General features: G+C 29.6%; 2 protein-coding genes across 2 annotated transcripts; both read right to left on the bottom strand.

Moving 5' to 3' along the window:
• Positions 1-927: 927 nt before the first annotated feature.
• Positions 928-5,376, bottom strand: LOC101498552 (14-3-3-like protein D). Its single transcript, XM_004488975.4, has 6 exons — positions 5,194-5,376; positions 4,212-4,518; positions 4,023-4,110; positions 2,287-2,396; positions 2,065-2,213; positions 928-1,184 (listed from the first exon to the last, which is right to left on the bottom strand). Exons 1-6 carry the CDS (start codon positions 5,267-5,269, stop codon positions 1,123-1,125), a joined length of 792 nt encoding a protein of 263 aa, XP_004489032.1. The 5' UTR covers positions 5,270-5,376; the 3' UTR covers positions 928-1,122.
• A 6,300-nt stretch (positions 5,377-11,676) lies between these two features.
• Positions 11,677-18,623, bottom strand: LOC101498221 (alpha-1,2-mannosyltransferase ALG9). The gene is made up of 10 exons (XM_004488974.4): positions 18,193-18,623; positions 17,466-17,553; positions 17,209-17,368; positions 16,865-17,082; positions 16,454-16,749; positions 13,708-13,822; positions 13,483-13,621; positions 13,012-13,208; positions 12,137-12,226; positions 11,677-12,058 (listed from the first exon to the last, which is right to left on the bottom strand). The coding sequence occupies exons 1-10, from the start codon at positions 18,462-18,464 to the stop codon at positions 11,927-11,929; spliced, it is 1,707 nt and encodes a 568-aa protein (XP_004489031.1). The 5' UTR covers positions 18,465-18,623; the 3' UTR covers positions 11,677-11,926.
• Between the last annotated feature and the right edge of the window lie 754 nt (positions 18,624-19,377).

Below are 19,377 nucleotides of genomic sequence, written 5' to 3'. Positions count from 1 at the left end.
TTGGATCAACATTATCTTTAATTTAATTTAATTTCTTTATATTTTTTTACTAGAAGGGAAATAGAATCTAAAAACATTGAAAAAATCGTCCATATAATTTATAAGTGAATAAAAAATCATAAAAATTATTTAAAATCATTTAAAGTTGAGAGATTTGCGAGAGAATAAAGAACTGTGAAAATCATTTAAAATCTATTTTCTCCATTGAACCAATTACAACTATTAAAAATTTATTTTTCCCTTCTCTATTAAAATTCTCCATCTCCCTTCCTCTTTTTTAAACCAAATAAACAGCGAATGCTTATGAAAAAACAAGTACATACGAGAGGATTTGCTCATGTTTATTCAAATTTGCAACTCCTTTTGATTAATATTTTTTATAAAATAAATTATAAAATATTACCATTATTTCATTAAAAAAACTATCCATTCTCTGCCGTGTGTTTTCAATTTAAAACAGAAATGGAGAACTGAAAAGGAAAACTGGTTAAAGTACTTTCAATTTTTTAGTTTTTAAAACAGAAAATTAGAAATAGTTTCTAAAATTAATATTTAAAAATTAACATTTCAAACAAGTTTTTTAATCTTTTAACTTTTTAAAACTAAAACACTGTTTTTGAAAAACAAAGCAAATCAACCAAACCCTAAGTCTCTAATCTTGATACTTTTATATTTGTTTTGCTAGTAGAATAAAATAGTTCTAAGCAAGTAGCTCGGTCAGTGAGTTGAAGGTCACTAAATAAGTACTCATCATTGAAAATCGAACTGAACTAAACTGAACCGAACTCAAAAAAAATTGAGTTGAACCAAATCGAACTATTTTAAGGCTAGGTTTCGGAGTACTTATGCTTCCGAACCGATTGGTTCTAAAATTGAAAAAATGAACTACTGCTAATTTTTTATCTTTTTTTTTGAACTGTGCCGAACTGGACAAAACCCTGACTGATCTTGATTATAACAGAAAGCAAACAGAGGAATCATCATGTATTACAAACCAATAGTGTTATTGTTACACAAACAACAATAGCATACAAATGAAGTACATGATTCAAATATTCATTACATTGGAGAAAATATTCTGAGAAAAATTAACACATCAATCTTATAGTTATGACAGACAACTTAGCGACCCAATTCATCTTCATCTTGACCACTCCTACCTGTGCTTTCCATTTTTTGGTCCTCTGAAATGGAAAATTATATGCTTAATAATTAGGCCAAAAAACATATATAAATAATTAAAACCATAGGAACAAAAGTTTGAGATATCATCTTCAACAAGGATTAAAATTTTATAATTGGTGTGTGCGCGCGCTTCACTACATTTTTCGCTCCCATAAATATTATTATATACATAACACTCCCTCTTATCTTATATGCTTTCCTTTTAAGGTTGTTTTTCACAAATAAATAACTTTGATTAATAAGCAGATTTCAAATATATCGTTATCTCTTATTGGTTCACTCGCCCATTTACTATCTCTTTTCATTAATATAAGTATAAAGTACTCCCTCTGAAATTTGGACCAAATACATATTTTTTAACTTATTTTTACTTATATTTCATTTTGAAGGGAGTAGTTGATACTCGTAATTGATAAAGTACATACTGACAAAAAAGTAGGTAATGTAACCTTAATCTAAAAACACCATATAAATAGCAACAATTTTTCACAAAAACCAACAATTAAAAAGGAAGAGAGGAGCTATTAACCCTAAACATAGACTTCATTTGGCAATGTTGAACTGCTAGCTTATAGCAGATAGTTTATAGCGTACAAGCTCGTACGATCAAAATATAGCGTTTTGGTATCAGTCTTCTCCCACAAGTTTATAGAAATTTTTACCAACTTATAACGTTGTTTGAGATGCTACTTCAAGTAGCGTTTGAGCTTATCGCTTATAATGTATCATATTTACTCTCATTTTTATTCTAGTTATTTTAATTTTTATCTGCTTTCGCTATAAGTTCATCTGCTATAGCTAACTTATATGCTATCTGCTACTTTTCACCAAATAGAGCCTTAATGTGTGTTTGTGGAAGCTGTATAAGTCTTATCTTACCACCATCTTCAGGGATATCAGAAGTCCATAAAGTAAGGTTGTCTCTCAACAGCTGCATGATCAAGGTACTGTCCTTGTAAGAATCTTCGTTTAGGGTATCCAGCTCTGAGACAGCATCATCAAAGGCTTGCTTTGCAAGGTGGCAGGCCCTGAAAACAAATTACACAAAATAAGGATTTTGCATCCGGCTTGGTACTCGTTAACACAAACATTTACGCGTACCTTTCAGGTGAATTCATTATCTCATAATAAAACACCGAGAAGTTTAGAGCCAGACCCAATCGAATAGGATGCGTAGGTTGTAATTCACTCTCAGCAGTGGTAGAAGCTGTCTGCAAATAATCACGAGTCAATAATTGAAGTCTTCGAAGCTAGAAACTTTTTAAGTTTTCTCCACCAACACAAATAACTTGAAATATATTGAAGAATATGAAAAGACACCATGGTCGGTAAAAGACTAGTATAGCATTGAAAACTGACGAAAAACTCTAAGCATCATCCTAAAGTGGTCACTAGCACAAAAGACAGTGTTGTAAATTACAGATCACAGAAGCTAGCGATTTGTCAATTGTAAAGTGGTCTGACACACTATATTTTCATATTATGGAAAGTAAACAAATGATTCATTTAAGAACAAAAGATTTTCTTCATTAGAAATAAAAAAATCCTTAATTCTATACAACAAACAATCAAAATAAAGTGAGAAATTACGAACTGCCAGTGCCAAACCTCCCACTATAGGTCAAGTCCTCCATTATACAACACAAAAAATCATGATGGATTATTGCTTAACTAAGTTACTGCATAGTAATATTGTAATTGCATAGAAGGGAAGCACGAGATTGTTCAGTATCTAACGAAGGATATTGTTCTTGAAAGGGCACCAAAGTATTCACGCAGCTAACCATGCCCTTATAACAGAAAATGAAAATCTCCCACTCTTTCAGAGAATCCTAAGAATTCATCTAATTTGTTCTTTGTTGAGCATATAAGTAGATTATAACAAAAATACTGATAAATAAATAAATTTATTAGTATTTCATATTTTTATTTTGGAGAAATTCATCTTTTCTAATTTACAAAAATACTGTCTACATAGATCACAAAATTTATTAATACAAAACCGGGTTATTTATTTTATACATTTTTACTTTAAGAAATTGAATTGTCAAGTCGTATGGAACAAAACCTGTAAGTGAAAAATATAGATTGATTGAATCAATGACTACGCACAATGTCATAATTTAATTAATTACATACCAGATCTAAAGAAAAAAATGTTATGTTACTGATAAAACTTCATTCGAAACATTGTGGCAAAAGGCAACATGCGTTTTGATAGACATGGTTAGATTAGCACAACAAGTATGGAGATAAATCCAATTGAAGTAGTCCAACAAAGCAAGAGCCATAAAAAAATAAAAGGTTCAAACTAACCACTAATGTACTAAAAAGGACTAGACAGTTTTTTAACATGACACACACCTAGTTCTGTAAAAATATAGGATGCAAAGATGTTCAGATAAACTTCTTAAACCCAAATAAAAGCCGTGGCATAAAAGGAAGTTTATAATTTTCCTACATATACAAAATTATGGAAGGATCATAATTTTCTCGATATATTACGGATAAGAATTTGGTGCAGTAACTGCATCACGCAATTTTCAATCTTAACTATCCGATCTTAAACTAACGGCCAAGTTAGTTTAAAACTGATTTTGTTATGGTATAAATGTGTAATTGTTTACTGTGTGTAAATATATGCTTTTTCTACAGCAAGGAATCCAAATTCATAAAATTTTCAATCATCAAATATATCGTCTACATTTTCAGTTAACATTAAAAACAGTAAAGTTCATCTCAACCTTATCAGTGGCAATCTGGCATAAAAAAGTATACGGCAAACTCGTGTAACAGAGATAATAATCCTTATTACTTTTCAAGTAAATTGTAAATACCTGATACGCTTTAAGTGACTGATCTGCTACCTCTTTCTTTTCATTACCATCTTTGAATTCAGCTAAGTATCGATAATAATCTCCTTTCCTGCATCAAAACAAACACTCAAAAAAACACTCTCAAAGGCCAAAATCTAACACAAAAAGCACATAAAAAACATCACAAACAAGACCAAAACAAAAACATACATCTTATAATAAAACACTGTGGATTCAGCAACATTAGTGGATGGAATAAGATGTTCATCTAAAAGAATCATAATGTCATTGCAAATGTTGGAAAGCTCCAACTCCACCTTGTGCTTGTAATCCTTAATACGCTTCGCATTCAACTCATTCCCTTTTGATTCCTCTTTCTGTTCTATTGATGATAGGATCCTCCATGAAGCTCTTCTGGATCCCACCACATTCTTGTACCCAACAGAGAACAAGTTTCTCTCTTCCACACTCAATTCAACATCCATCTTTGCTAGTTTCTTCATTGCTTCCACCATTTCTGTACAACAAATTACTTCAGCACTAAAAAATCTTGAATCAATTCACACAAAACAAAAAAGCATTGCACACACATGATTAAATCCAAAACTAACAAGTAATTGTACTCAAGTGGTTAATAAACTTCAGTTTTGAATCGGTCAAGAGTACCAAAATGGAACTTTGACCAGAAAAATCATTGGCCAAATTTTACTAATGACTAAATTATCGACCAAGTTCAAATCATAGCCTGAACTATCATTGATCAAACTTTACTTACTTACCAACCGAACCGAACAACTATTGATCCAGGGTACTAAGTTCAAATTATGGCCAAAACAATTAATTCAAACTTTACTTAGCTAAATTATGACTACCTAAAAAAAATCCAAAATTTTGCCAACCCTTTTTCCCAAAATGATGATGTGGGCAAGTTAAAGTAAAATAATGGGTTTATAAAGCAGTAAGAAAAAATGTGAACTTTTATGGAAAAATTGAAACTTTATGAGAACAAAGAATGTAATAAGGAAAAATAAGAAAGTAGATTGAAGCAAAAAAGTGTGTGAAAGACATAATGAAAAAATGAAAGAAGCTAAAATGAGGAACCATAACAAGGGTTCAAAGTTCATAGTAAACATCAAAAGAGAGCTAGAGAGAGAGAGAGAGAGAGAGAGAGAGAGAGAGAGAGAGAGAGAACCATCATAGCGCTCCGCTTGCTCGGCTAGCTTTGCAACATAGACAAAGTTCACACGGACGTTGGTAGAGGAAGCCATGGCTGATTTGTTCTCTCTCTAGTCTCTGGTTTTTCTGCTGAAATTCTCAGTGTGGTGTATAGAGAGAGAGAGAGAGAGAGGAACCGCAAGTGAAGGAAAAAGGTTGATACGGTTTATTTAAGGTTCGGAGAATTTATAAGTAACCTGCTTTTGCCGGTCACACAAATTGAAATCATAGTGAAGAGTGGATGTGGGACCCACGACGTCCATTGTAACTGTTTAGTGGATTAAGATATTATCTTGCACTCTAAATTTTTTATTACTTAATTACGAATGATTATAATAAATTAACTATTTATTTGGCTTTCATTTTAGAAAATTAAATTGTATATCATGTTTAAATATATATTATCACCGAATCTTAATATTTTTAACTTCTTATTATATATTTTTCATTTAGTTTGCAATCGTTTATTTATATCATATAAAATTATTTCATTTCATCAATGATAAGAAAAGCAACACCTAATAATTTGTGCTAAACTCTAATATGGATTTGCTTGTAAGCAAATAAAAGTTAGACCGTAACTAACCTTAGAGCACTAGGTTTAGTCGTCACTTCTAAATAATTTCAAGATTTTTTCTTTTTCCTTTGATAGAGATAGGTAGTTTATAATCATTTGTTGATTTAAAATTCATTTTTCAAATTATTTTTTTAATTTTATTTAAATAAGTAATTTTCATATAAATTTAATTTTTTATTTATTTTATCGTCTGATGTTTTTTAATTTTCCATTTTAGTACAATACTTTTTAATTTTTTCCGTTATAGTCATATAACGACATAGATCTATTACAAATTTTACTCAATAATTTTTACATAATTAATATTACATATTCAAAAATATAAATATCGTGAATATTTAAATTTTATCATATTTATAAATATATTGTTATTTTACAATATTAACTTAAAGAAAATGAAGAGCTCTATGTTTATTAAGTGGACTTGAAAATGGCTGAGACAGCTACCCAAACTGTCCACCTTAAAGAACACTTGATCAAAACCATTGTTATGTACAATTTGTAATGCGCCATTTTTTAGTAGGTGTATTTTTTGAAGAAGTCTTTGTTAAATAGTCATCAAATATGTATTCATAAAGAGTCATTTTGATCTTTATAGAAAAACTTATTCTAAAATATTTTTGTAATAACATTAAATTTAGACATATAATGACATTGTTTTATATATTTAAAGATTAAAATAATCGTTACTCTAAGACTAAGATATAAATGAAGGACTTATAAAAAAAATGAAGGATAAAAGGCTTGAATCATAGAGATAAAAAAAAATCTCATATATTAAGTTTAAACAAATTTATTTTATTTTATACTATTAATTTTTAAATTTAAACTCCAAATAATTTAATATATATATATATATATATATTAATTCACGATAATTAGAGTTTAAACTTTCATAGACAGCCAAAGTAGACATTTTAAGATTACTAGGAAACCAAAACCCAAGTTGACAATGAAACTTCAAAATCGCTTTTATCTCCTTTTCAAATTAAGATGATTATTTTCCTAATCACTTCTTGCAATCAAATAGAATATATAACTGTAACAAATTGAAACGTAATAAAAATTTCTCCTCCTTTTCCCTTCTTCAACCTTAACATTTTTCGTTCTTTCTAAAAGGTTAGGATTATTCATATGATTTAATGAATATAATAAACAGTTTCACACTAACCACCAACATAAATAGGTAACTAAGCATTATTATTTTATGATGGTAATCACAATCATACGATAAAGTAGCAAAATCAATGGTATATATTATTAGTGTAAAATTGATTTATATATATTGATAGTATATGGTTCTTTTTTTTTATTCTTCTTATATTTTTGTTAAACTTTTTACTTTTTTAGATATTTAGATTAATTTTTAAAAAATAAATCTTTTTTTGTTTCACTTAAAAAATGTTTACAACATTCTCATTCAAATTAAAAACAATCATTTTATTTGATACGACCTTTTATATATATATATATATATATATATAAAGTCGTATCAAGTGAAATGATTGTTTTTAATACGAGAAGATTAAATGGTATCCCTAAGATTAAAATGTTTGATTGGGATTTAATTCATATTAGAAATTCTAATATTAAATTATATGTTGAGATTTAAGAAGGAAATTATCTTAATTGTTATTTAAATTTTCTATTTATCCTTTTATTTTACGGATTTCATATTTTTGAAATTTGATATCATTTTGTACTCAATCATCTATTATCATTTTAGGTGATTCGCCGTAATTTTATCAAATCCACTCTAAAATCAAACAAGGACTAAAGGTTAAAAGAGTTTCTTTTGCAAAAAAAAACTTATATTTATTCATTCAAATTGATAGAATTTATAAGATATAAATATAAATTTAACATCTCTTAAAATAAAAATGATGAATCTGCGAATTAATAAAACAACAAAATACGCATAAATAATGTGACAAAATCATAGTAACCCAAATACTCATGAATCTAAATTTGCAACATTGACGTCATAGTTAGTTGAATCAATAATTGATTAAAGTTGATCTGTCAATCTGAATCTAATGAACACACAACAAGACGAGAAATCAAACAAACACCAAAATGAAAAATTAAATAATGTCGTACTGAGACAACGAAATTCCAAAGAAAAAAAATCATAATCTATGTGAAAACCACTTCTTTAAATTAAAATATGAAAAAAAGATCCACATACGTAATTCTGCGTCAAAAAATAACTTAAAATCACCATATTTCTCGTGAATAAAGAAGAAGAGAAAACTTCCATCAAAAATAGAATTTAAATCTCTACAAAAATTAACTTCGACTTCTATGATTTAGCATAAGGTTTAGAAGAGTTAAAAGAGATATTTAAACTCTAATCAATGATAACATACTAATATATAATTGCTATATATATATATATATATATATATATATATATTTTTGTCCATAAAAAATCATATTTATTGGAAATATTTATAAGTATAGTTTTAATTATCATGCATAATAAAGTTAAAGGTTCATATATTCACTCTTTGAATACAATTTTGTTTACATCTACGATTAATCCACCATCTATTTTTTCTATAAATATTTGGAATATAACCCTCTAAATAATGGTAACTGTTATGCAGTCAAGGGAGTGTCAAGGATAGGAATGAAAAAAAAAAGGACATTAAAGTTTGATTTTCCCTTTATTAATTATGATTTAATATATACTATCAATGTATCAATATTACTCGTATATAATGATTGAAGCAAATAATAGAGGAACACTAACTGTGTAAAATTATTTTAAATTTAAATGTATTTTTGATCTTTTTAATTATAATTTTTTTAATTTTAATCTTCATAAATTTTGTGTCTAGTTCACATATAGTAATATGCAAGAATCAAATATATATACTATTCTAATATACACGATATAATTTAAAAAAAATGACCATCAACATATGTTTTTAAGTTAATCGTTAAATACTCTATTTTTTCATATTTTTAATCATAGAATAATTATAATTGATTGTTAAAAAAAAATTACATTTAAAGTATATATAAACTTGGATAAGTGCTACAATTGAATTGACATCACAATAATATAGACAGAATCATATCAAAGTTAATAAAAAATAATTAATAATTCACATGACGTGTGTTACAATTATCAACTTCACTTATTATTGGTTTTGTAATTATTACTTTTAACTTTAAGATAATTTTAAAGTAATTCTTTCAAAAATAAAACCAAACATGCAAAAGTGCTCCAACGGTGGTTGGATCATGATACCTATGAAGTTACATAATGGATTTGATGTTTTTTTTAATCTATAAACGAAATAAGAACTATCACTTAAAATTCGTATATATTATTATTAAACTTTTAAGTTCGAATCTAAAATACGTTTAATCAATTAATTGAGTTAAATTTTAGAAATAATTTTTAGAGATTTTTTTATCTAAATAAATATAATAATTTAAAATATAGTAAAAGGATCTTTTCCTGATTCATCTAGAGTAGTTTCTGTTATCATAATATTCTTAACACATCGAGTTTGGAGTGTTGCTTTAAGAGAAGTGAATTATGACATTTGTTAAATATCTCTTTTTATCTCAAAATAAGTATTATATTTTTTAAAAAAGACAAACCTTTGATATGTATATGTTGCATGTACAAAGTCTTTGGTTAGTATCTTATAGAGAAGTAGATATAAATTTTTTAGTAAAAGTTCTTTGAGAACTAAAGTTTTTTCTAGGGACTAAAGCATCATCGACCTCTTAAAGTTTTTATAAAAACATATATTTTCAATAAATAAAAAATATTTTAAAAATAAATAACATTATTTTATTTTATCAAATTAATATGAATTGATCTATTTTAATTTTACCTCAATTAATAATGTGTTACTTTGATATTATTATATTTCTTTATATATTATGATAATTGTTAAAATCCAAAAGTGATAAAAATGATTTTGTATGTATATTAAAAAATTAATCTATATAAACAAATTTAAATAACTATTATTATTAGGAGACAGATCAAAATGCAACAGAATTCTCCCAATCACATCACCATATGTACAAAAAAACAATAATATCAATAATAATAATAGTTTAATATTTCTATACTATGACAAGAAAATAAGGCTATTCAATATAGTTTGTAAATAAATAAATAAATAAAAGAGCCATTTTGGTTAAGTTACATTATTGAAATAAAAGACTATTTTCCTTTTTCACCAAAACCAAAACCAAAACAAAAAAGTTAATTATGCTTTGTACCAAATAAAAAGTTAATCATGTTAGGGAGTAGGGACAAGTACATATGCATTTAAATGGATGAATGAATAATCATGATAGATCCATAAGATTCTATCAAAAGTATATAAGAACTGCGTGATACTAGTTGTACTACTTTCAAACAACTTGATATCATTTTTTTTCTTTTTGAAATACAACCTGTTAACATCATTATTCATAAAACATGAATTATGTTTCTCGAATAAAATGAAATTGTCCACTAACTATAGGTATTGCAAATAATTGGGACTGCTGCTAGAAACATATATGAACAATTTTATTTTTGAATGATGTTAAAACTATAGCTAATTAATTGTTGGTTGGAAACAATCAATATCAGTTATCATTAGAGCTTTGTGAAACTATCTTCTTCGAAACTTAGCTAAATATTGATTAATAAGCATTAAAATGAAATTGATTTTATGATTTTGAGAGTTAAATTTACTTTTTATTCAAATAAAATTGACAGCATTAATTAGTTCAATTTCTAAAAAAATTATAATTTTTTAGCCCTAAGAATATAAGAGTTTGTCCTGAAAAATCAACATTGCAATTACAATAATTCTTTATGAATATATATAATTATGCATTTTTAATCCTTAATAAGAGACTAATTTAGTGCTAGTGCTTAGTTAGTTGCTTAACATATACAACATTTCTTATTTTGTGTGTGTTGGAGTTGATTATGTAACATAGACGGTTGCTTAAAATTAAACAATGCTCCTTATGTTCAATCTGTTAAAAAAATTATGTTCAATCCCATGTGAAATGACAAAAACAAATAGACAAATGTGAAATGCTTAAATATCCCTTTTTTTCAATCATTGGAGCAAAATAACATAAATTGTATATAAGGATGGTTTAATTGTGATGTGATATTGTGGAGCCACGTTAAAATAGTCATGCAACTCAAAATATATTAAAATTTTATTTATTTTGTGAAAATATGTTTTTATTATTTTTTAAAATATATATTAAATTTACTTGTTAATACTTTTCAATAGTTTCTCAAGTTCCAAGATGAATTGAATGCATAAGTTATCTCTTGGAGCTTTGAATGAAAGCAAGTTCAACAAAATTCACCGTAAAACAAACACAGACATAATGTAACCGAAAGTTACACATTATAACGGTTGTTTGAGTGGAGAAAGTGTGTAAATAAGCTGAACTATATCAACTGTTATTATAAATCTAAGACTTGACCTATTATCCCAAACTTAAATAATATATAAATCTGATTAAGATTTTATAAGATATAACCTGACATTTTTAAAGAGTAAATAAAAATACCTGCTTTGCTTAAATAACCCAACTTGTTAAACCTTAAAAGACTATATATAGTGCTAGTCTAATATTTTCAGCAAACTAGATTTTTTAAAAATTTGACTTACATTAATTAATGAATCTAGTTTAAGTCTAATATAGACTAGGGCATAGATTCTTGAAGGATGGTAAATTAGAGGAAAATCAGTGGTCAAACACAAGTTTGATCGCCCATTTTCAAGCTAAATATGAATTGAATATATGTAGAAACTATTAATAGCCAGTTTAGTTTTGCATTGAAATAAAATTTCCAAAACCAAGACTAAAACTGCAGCAGCATGTAGGATATATAGAATGGTCTTAATCTACATTAACATTAGACTTCAACTGTACAGAGATTAATAACATGAATGTTTTTCAGTGGAAGTCAGCATACAACATTGTAGAACTTTAAGAGAAGATTAGAACTAAATCAAAATACTCAACAACAGATGGGAAAAATCCTACAAGATCACTGTCTAACAAAATTGGTTTTCATGTAAAATCCCACCACCATAATCAAGGACAATTCAACGCTCCTTCCCCCGGTCGAAATGAATCATTTGGGTATTCTTCTGAGCAGTTTATACATGCCAAAAACATTCTTTTCTTGCCAGAGGTAAGGGATGAAAAATGACCTATACAAAGCTGGTGATAATTCCCTATCCAGATAGGGTAATGCAGCAATAGCCTGAAACACATACAATAAATCCAATCACATTTAAAGATGTTAGCATTTAATATGGTAAGCTTCAAGGATGAATGTTACCTCCCATGTTGACAAGTCGCTTCCACGTGTCAGGTAAGGCCGCTTTAGCTGCAGCTCAACAAGAAAAGTGCAGGCATCGATATCATGGAGCTGTGCCAAATCAATGTTAGATACTAGTCAGAGAATTTGGGGGTGAGTTTGTTTTGAAGTATAAAATCACATTCACGTCGGGAGTCTTATTACCAAGAATAACATTCTTAGCAATGTGTTGGAAAGTACTTATACTCGTGGAAATGTAATATTTCCACCCTTTTAACTAGGGAAGACAAAACAGGTTGGGACGGACCAGTCAGCCTGTTTAACCCTTTTTTTATGTGGGTCAAGTTGAATTTGTGAACCAGCAAACACTAGTTGGCCTGCCCTGCAAAAAAGCCAGACAGTGACAGGCCAGGGTAGATTGGCCCGTCGGGCTATCGTTTAAAATAATGAATGGTCCCATTTTACTTTGATTACCTTGTTGTCTAACTTTAGATTTTTGGATGATGAATCATTAATGTTTGAATGACAATTTTTATACTTTTGGACTAATGATTTTGGTTTCCATAAATGGTTTATTTTTAATATTAATTTTTTATAGTTTTTACATTTTTGTGAATAAACTAATTAGTGAATTTATTTTTATAATTTTGATGGAACAACCCGCCTTAAAAGGAGGATTATTTAACGCTACAACTCTAGTTAGACTGCCCTGCCTTGCCTCGCTTAAGACAGTTAAGAGCAGGGCGGACTTGCTTGTTTTGTCATTCCTACTTTTAGCACTGGAACAAAAAGTAGGGAAAATATGAATAAATAACATTTCTAAGAATTAACAACACCCAAAAAGATAAATTAAAACCACTCTATCAGCACCCATATATGCAGTTAATAGGACTTACATATTGCTCTTCTGATGCCATATTCTTGTTGTTAAAATATGGTGGCGCTGCAGCAGTCCCACCTAGGGTAGAATTAAATTGGAAGGGAAGAAGGCCTCCGAAACCATCATCAATCCATCGAACTTGTCCAACAAAATCAGGGATGAAAAATGATGATGGGTAGCGATGCCATTCACTTCCGACACAAAGTACAGAACCTGCAACAAAAAGGAACAAATGGATTTCAACGAACAGTGAAAATTTTGGTTTTCCAAGTGAAAGAGAACACCGACATACTATAACACATTAGAAGGAAAGTTGAGACCGACATGATTTTGCAAAAGAAAACTTATTACTAACTGGCCTTATAATCCAAGCGACAATAACTTATTTTCATAAACATAATTTATTACTAATTGCAGTAGTCCAGTTAATGACACAAAAAAATTAAAAATAAAACAGAACCAAAGCATAGAAAAGTCTGATCCTCACCATTTCCTACATCGTCGTGGTGCTCTAAAATCTTATAAATCTCTATTGGAGCCGAGTAACCATGAATCAGAGAAAATGTACGAGCATGAGAGGCATATAGTATAAGGCTAAGAACCACCGGCCTTAGAAATTTGGCTATCTGCATTTAGATAGAGTCAAATCCAGTACGTACTTATTGATTCCATATATATAAAGATCTATCGGAATTGTAAGGTAATAACTCACCTTCACTAGTATAGAAGTGTCAAATGAATCATACTTGTTACGGAAAAGATCAGGGAAGCTCTCAATGACAGCAGAAGCAGCAAGACAAATAAGTGGATATATTGGATAAAGGAACCTGGATACACAAAGAAGGATGAACCAATAAATACCAGTTTTCTGCATTAGTGTAACTGTAATTTTTATAGTCACAAAATCTAACAGTTACTAAAGAGAATCACAATCAAATATGAATATCACAATTGTTCAACTCAAATGCACAAGTCGAAGGAATAATACTACCTTGTTTGGATAGACAACTTAATTAAGCTCTTATAGCATAAGAGTTTTTCTATAAGAGCTTATCATATAAGTGCTTATGTATAAACTATTTTTATAGCAAAAGATAAAATAGAGTCAAACAACTTTCATATAAGCTACTTCAGAGAGTTTATGGAAATAAAGTGAAAAACAGCTTATGAACATGCCATAAGTTGTTTCTATATGTTCTCCCAAACAGTCTCACAAGTTCTTATGCCAGTAGATAAGCTAAAGTAAGTTAATCCAAACAGGCTCAAACGAGTATCCTGTTCACGGCTGTTTATCCTCTGAAGTGCACAATTAACTTACTACTTCACTGCAAAAGATAACTAAACCATGATCATCAAATACAGGTTACAGTGTCTAGCTTATAGATTTAACCAAAATGGAGAGCAACACCTACCTCTCTCAAAGTGCAACAAACAAGGTGTGAATCCCCTTAAGGAACAACTAATCCAGACAGATAAACACACAGAGAATGCTTATATTTCTGCAATTGATTTTTCACTAATAATAGGCTTGCTAAAAATAATAATAATACTCAAGATCTAGAAAATATGCTCTCTGTTGAAGTTGTGGGATTTTAGAGAAAAGGAGGAGAGAAAATAATAAGGGTTTGAATATTATTGATAATAGCTTAATGCTAACTTGATTACAAAAGACTCAATACTAATCTCTATTTATAGAGAAACATAGACTCAATCCTAAATCAGGAATAAATCATAATAATAATGAGAGATATTCTAAGATATCTCTATGATTATAAATTGATCATAGGGAATAATTCAAGATACTCTAATATAATATAATAGATATTATAAGATATTTTCTAATATTCTAACACTCCCCCTCAAGCTAAAGCTTACTAAGTTTTGATCTGCAAAATAATAAAAAGGATGGAAAAGCAACTCAGGGATGCAGATGAAGTCGGAGAGAATTGCTATAAATATAGCCTAACCAGATAGCCGGAATGATCATCAGCATGAGAGAAATTCATGGCAAGCAATTGAACAAAGCAAAGTCCATCCATCTAAAAAACTGCATTTGGAAGCTTCAAACCAATAATATCAGAGACTCAAAATATTTAAATTTGAATTTGCTTCAAGGAGAGAGAGACATGCTTCAGGGAGAGAAAGGCAAGGCCAATACATCTGGGACAAAGATAGGGCCAATGTATCTGGGACAAATTGCCAAACTGTATGCATGTGGCTCGAAAGAAAAAACATAAAACAGATCTGGAACCAGGAAGAAAAACTCAATCTAGACAACTGAAACATTATGCCGGAAGGCAGAAATATGCGCCTGAGCTCGAGGCTGTTGGTGGCGGCGCGTGAGATGAACATGGCGGATCTTTGAGGCACATGAGCAGCGTGGAGCAACTTTTGACCTAAAAGAAATCTAAGTTGTGTAGATTGGGAGATTCCGCACACAATGAAAGTGGTTGTGTCGGAAAACTTTTCCAGCAGCGATGGCAGGCAGCAGTAGTAGACAGGGCAGCAGCGACGACATGCAGCAGACGGCGGCGGCGGCAGATCTACTCGCATGAAAGATTAGCAGCGCGTGAAAGCGCATGTGACGGCTTTTGGCGACGCGCTTTCAGACATGACATGATATGGAGATGACTGCTATTCGCAGGAAAAATTGCCGAAAATAGTGGCAGCGGCGGCAGTAGCGAATTGAATGGAAAACGAGTGAAACGTTTCAGAATGTTGGAAAAAAGAAACTATGATTATATTCCCTAACTGTTGGGAACTCGACAATGGAACAACGGCAAAATTGTTCAAGGAGGATCGAAATAGGCTCTGATATCATGTTGAAGTTGTGGGATTTTAGAGAAAAGGAGGAGAGAAAATAATAAGGGTTTGAATATTATTGATAATAGCTTAATGCTAACTTGATTACAAAAGACTCAATACTAATCTCTATTTATAGAGAAACATAGACTCAATCCTAAATCAGGAATAAATCATAATAATAATGAGAGATGTTCTAAGATATCTCTATGATTATAAATTGATCCTAGGGAATAATTCAAGATACTCTAATATAATATAATAGATATTATAAGATATTTTCTAATATTCTAACACTCTCAATGATTGGAGATGCCCTGTGAAACTAAACTAAGTTTTACGTATTCCAAATTTCATCCCACGGTTGCTCAATGCACAAAAGAAAAATTGCAATGATGTATCTTTTGGAAATTGACTTCAATGCAACTAAAAATTGAATACCTCATTCATTACATGCTAGCCCACCGATTAACAAGGTTCCAAGTTCCTTTACAACAGGAGAAGCAATATTGCAGATTGAATATAACAGGACTCATACTTGTATTAACCGATAGTTATGGAAACATGAGATCAATATGCATTTTAATCGCATAACATACAATAACACAATATGTTTAAATTTGTAAAAGAAGACCGTGTAAAAAATTTTGCCAAACCTTTCTTCTTTATGTGGCTGCAATGACATAAAACCGAGCCAAATGTATAAAGGAGATATAACAATCAGTAGGTCTGGCGCATATTTCTTCTTAGCAATAGGCAAAATTGCCAAGAACAGCATAGCAAGAACAAAACAAACGTTGAAGTTGTTAAATCCATTCTTCAAATAATAAAGAGGTCCTTCAGTCCCATACAGATGACTTTCACCGCCTCCAGCTACGTTGTATATGAGAAGATTCAAGACAGATGAAGTCCATCTTCCATAATAGTTATAGTCAGTAACTACTGACCATGCCTGTTATTCATTACAATGGTTACAAAATTAACAACATAACAAAACTATATATTATATTATATACAACATTAGATGGCATAAGCATAATTTACAGATAAAGAATTATCTGACTCACAAGAAGAAGTACTGATGTGACAGCCCCAGCAATAAATGCCTGTTTGAATTTTATATATAAAGAATAAAGTGTCACTGGAAGGAAAGCCAAGATTGAGAATGGCCAACCAAGTATCACACCAATAGCAGAAACAGCAACTGCTGCAGCATGTTTATCAAGAAGAAATAAACCCGATGCAAGAGAGATTGCGTACATGGAAAACGAACTTGGCAGCAAACCTGGGCACAACAAACAATTGATAAAGAAAAAACATTAACAATTTGCTTCGAGTAAGGTTAAGAAGTATCATCGATCAAAGGCAAGTGCATAATGAAACGAAAAAAGAGCCAAAAGCTCACACTTACTTGTGCTAGCAAAGAAACATCCGCTGGTTAAACACAGCATAGCAAGTGAATAAGAAGCAAGTCGTTTTCCATACTTTCTAGAAAGAGCTACCACAAGAACGGTCTCCGTGACAACAGAGAGAAGACCAAGAAAAAATCTCACAGCATAGAATACTTTCACCTACAACAGTAAAAGACAAAGGTGACATGAAGAGCAGAATCAAGGGGATAACTACAACATATAACAAAACAATAAGCAAGCACAGGTGAAATCTTACTTTTTCATCAACAAACAACCATGAAGCTGGTCGAGCCACTATTTCATGAAATAAAAGGTACAAATACGACCGAAGAGCAAACTGGGAACTGCAACACACACAACCACAACTCCATCGTCAATTACATAGAAAAAAAAATAGCTTGAACCAAACCCAAGGTATCCCCGGTCAAGGCATGGTATCAAATCTCTATTCGCATGCTTAATTGACCAGTTATCTACCACCAGCACCACACCATGTTGGTCTCCAACACATTTTTTTTTTTTTTTTATGTTGCTAATACGTCTTTGAGTACATGTTTGTATTGACGGTGAATTCAACAAAATCACAATGGTACTGTGATTTTATTCAAGCTTCAAATCATAGCTTCTGCCAAAATCACAATAGCACACCATCATTCTGCCATACTCACAGTCATTCCAAACATGCACTCACTTCATTTCTCTCCAATTATAGACAAAATCTAACAAAAGCATAATCAAAATAAACTTTTTTTCCCTCTCATAATCTCATCTACAAGCAACAAACCTATACATTACCAAAAATCAAAACTTTTTCACTTCACCCAAAACCTTTCCAACAAAATTTCAAAACAAAAAGCAAAAAATACAACACAACCCATTATTAATCAACTTAAATCATAAAAAAAAAAAAAGTACATCAGAAAAAAACATAATCAACATTAAAGAAAGATTAAATAGGAAGAAAAAAAGAGTGCGTTTGTTACCTATATTCCCATGTTTGGAAACCAGTTTTGTAGAGAAGAAAATGAAGCGGTTCCCAATAATTGAAAACCTCATCACAATCATGAATGATATTAGAGGTAGCACTCATATACCTCAACAATCCCAAAGCGAAAAATGGTAATGCCCAATTTAACCCTTTGTCATCTCCGCCGTCAGATTTGGACGCTTTGTCGAGCTTGGAGTAAGAAGAAGATGATGCAGGTGGATCCGACGGTTGAGAGCGTCTCTTCCTTACAGCCTGAGATATCTCCATCGATTAAAAATGAAAATGTGGAAATTCTCTCAATTCGTATTTGACGATGTTTTTCAAAAAAGTTTGAAAATTAAAACACTCGAGACAACTATTTTCTTCCTCCCGAAGCAAATTCTTCACTTTTTCTTCTGCAGCTTTTCCCTGCTCACTTTTCTTTTTCCTTTTCTTCTTTTAATTTAAGTATTTTTTTCTGAAAAATAAAATGCTCACTTATTTTTTTTACAGTTATTAGTAACTAACTAGATTTTAAACTTAATGCAACGAAAAAATATATATGAAAAATAATATTTTTTTACTATTTTAAAAATAAGTATTTATTTGAAAAATTAAAATTAAAATATATTTTGAATAACTAAACAAAATTCTTTTCTCATGTCTAAAACAAAAAACTGAACTAATATTGATATAAAATATGTATCAAAAAGTGTAGCTTAGTAGCGAGAATTAGAATCTTAAGGAAGTAATAAGAAAGAAGTTAAGTATTTAATTCATTCTTTAAATAATTTTTCTCTCTACTTAGAAATAAATTAAAATTATGTGTAAAATTATATCTTTAGCCTTTTATAATTAATATAATTTTTGTTTAAATTTATTAATTTTTTATTTAATTATTTGAACTGCATTTAGTTTATACTATTAATTTTTAAGATATATTAATTTACATATGTGGTCGTTTAAATTTGAATTTTTTTTCAAATTATTGTCAAGAAATGTTACGTTCTAACTGAAAGATCGTAACAAGTTGATTGTCCAAATCATTGAAAAAAGTTAAAAATATTAATTATGTGTTGTGGATAAATCTTTGATTACCTTGTTTTTAAGACTATACATGTATTTAAATTGTTGCAGAAAAAATCAAGAAATATAGACAATTAATAATATTTGATGAATATTTTTTGAATGATTAATATGA

The sequence above is a fragment of the Cicer arietinum genome, chromosome 1 (assembly GCF_000331145.2).
Source record: "Cicer arietinum cultivar CDC Frontier isolate Library 1 chromosome 1, Cicar.CDCFrontier_v2.0, whole genome shotgun sequence".
NCBI lineage: Eukaryota > Viridiplantae > Streptophyta > Magnoliopsida > Fabales > Fabaceae > Cicer > Cicer arietinum.
This window is presented reverse-complemented; position numbering and strand designations above follow the sequence as displayed.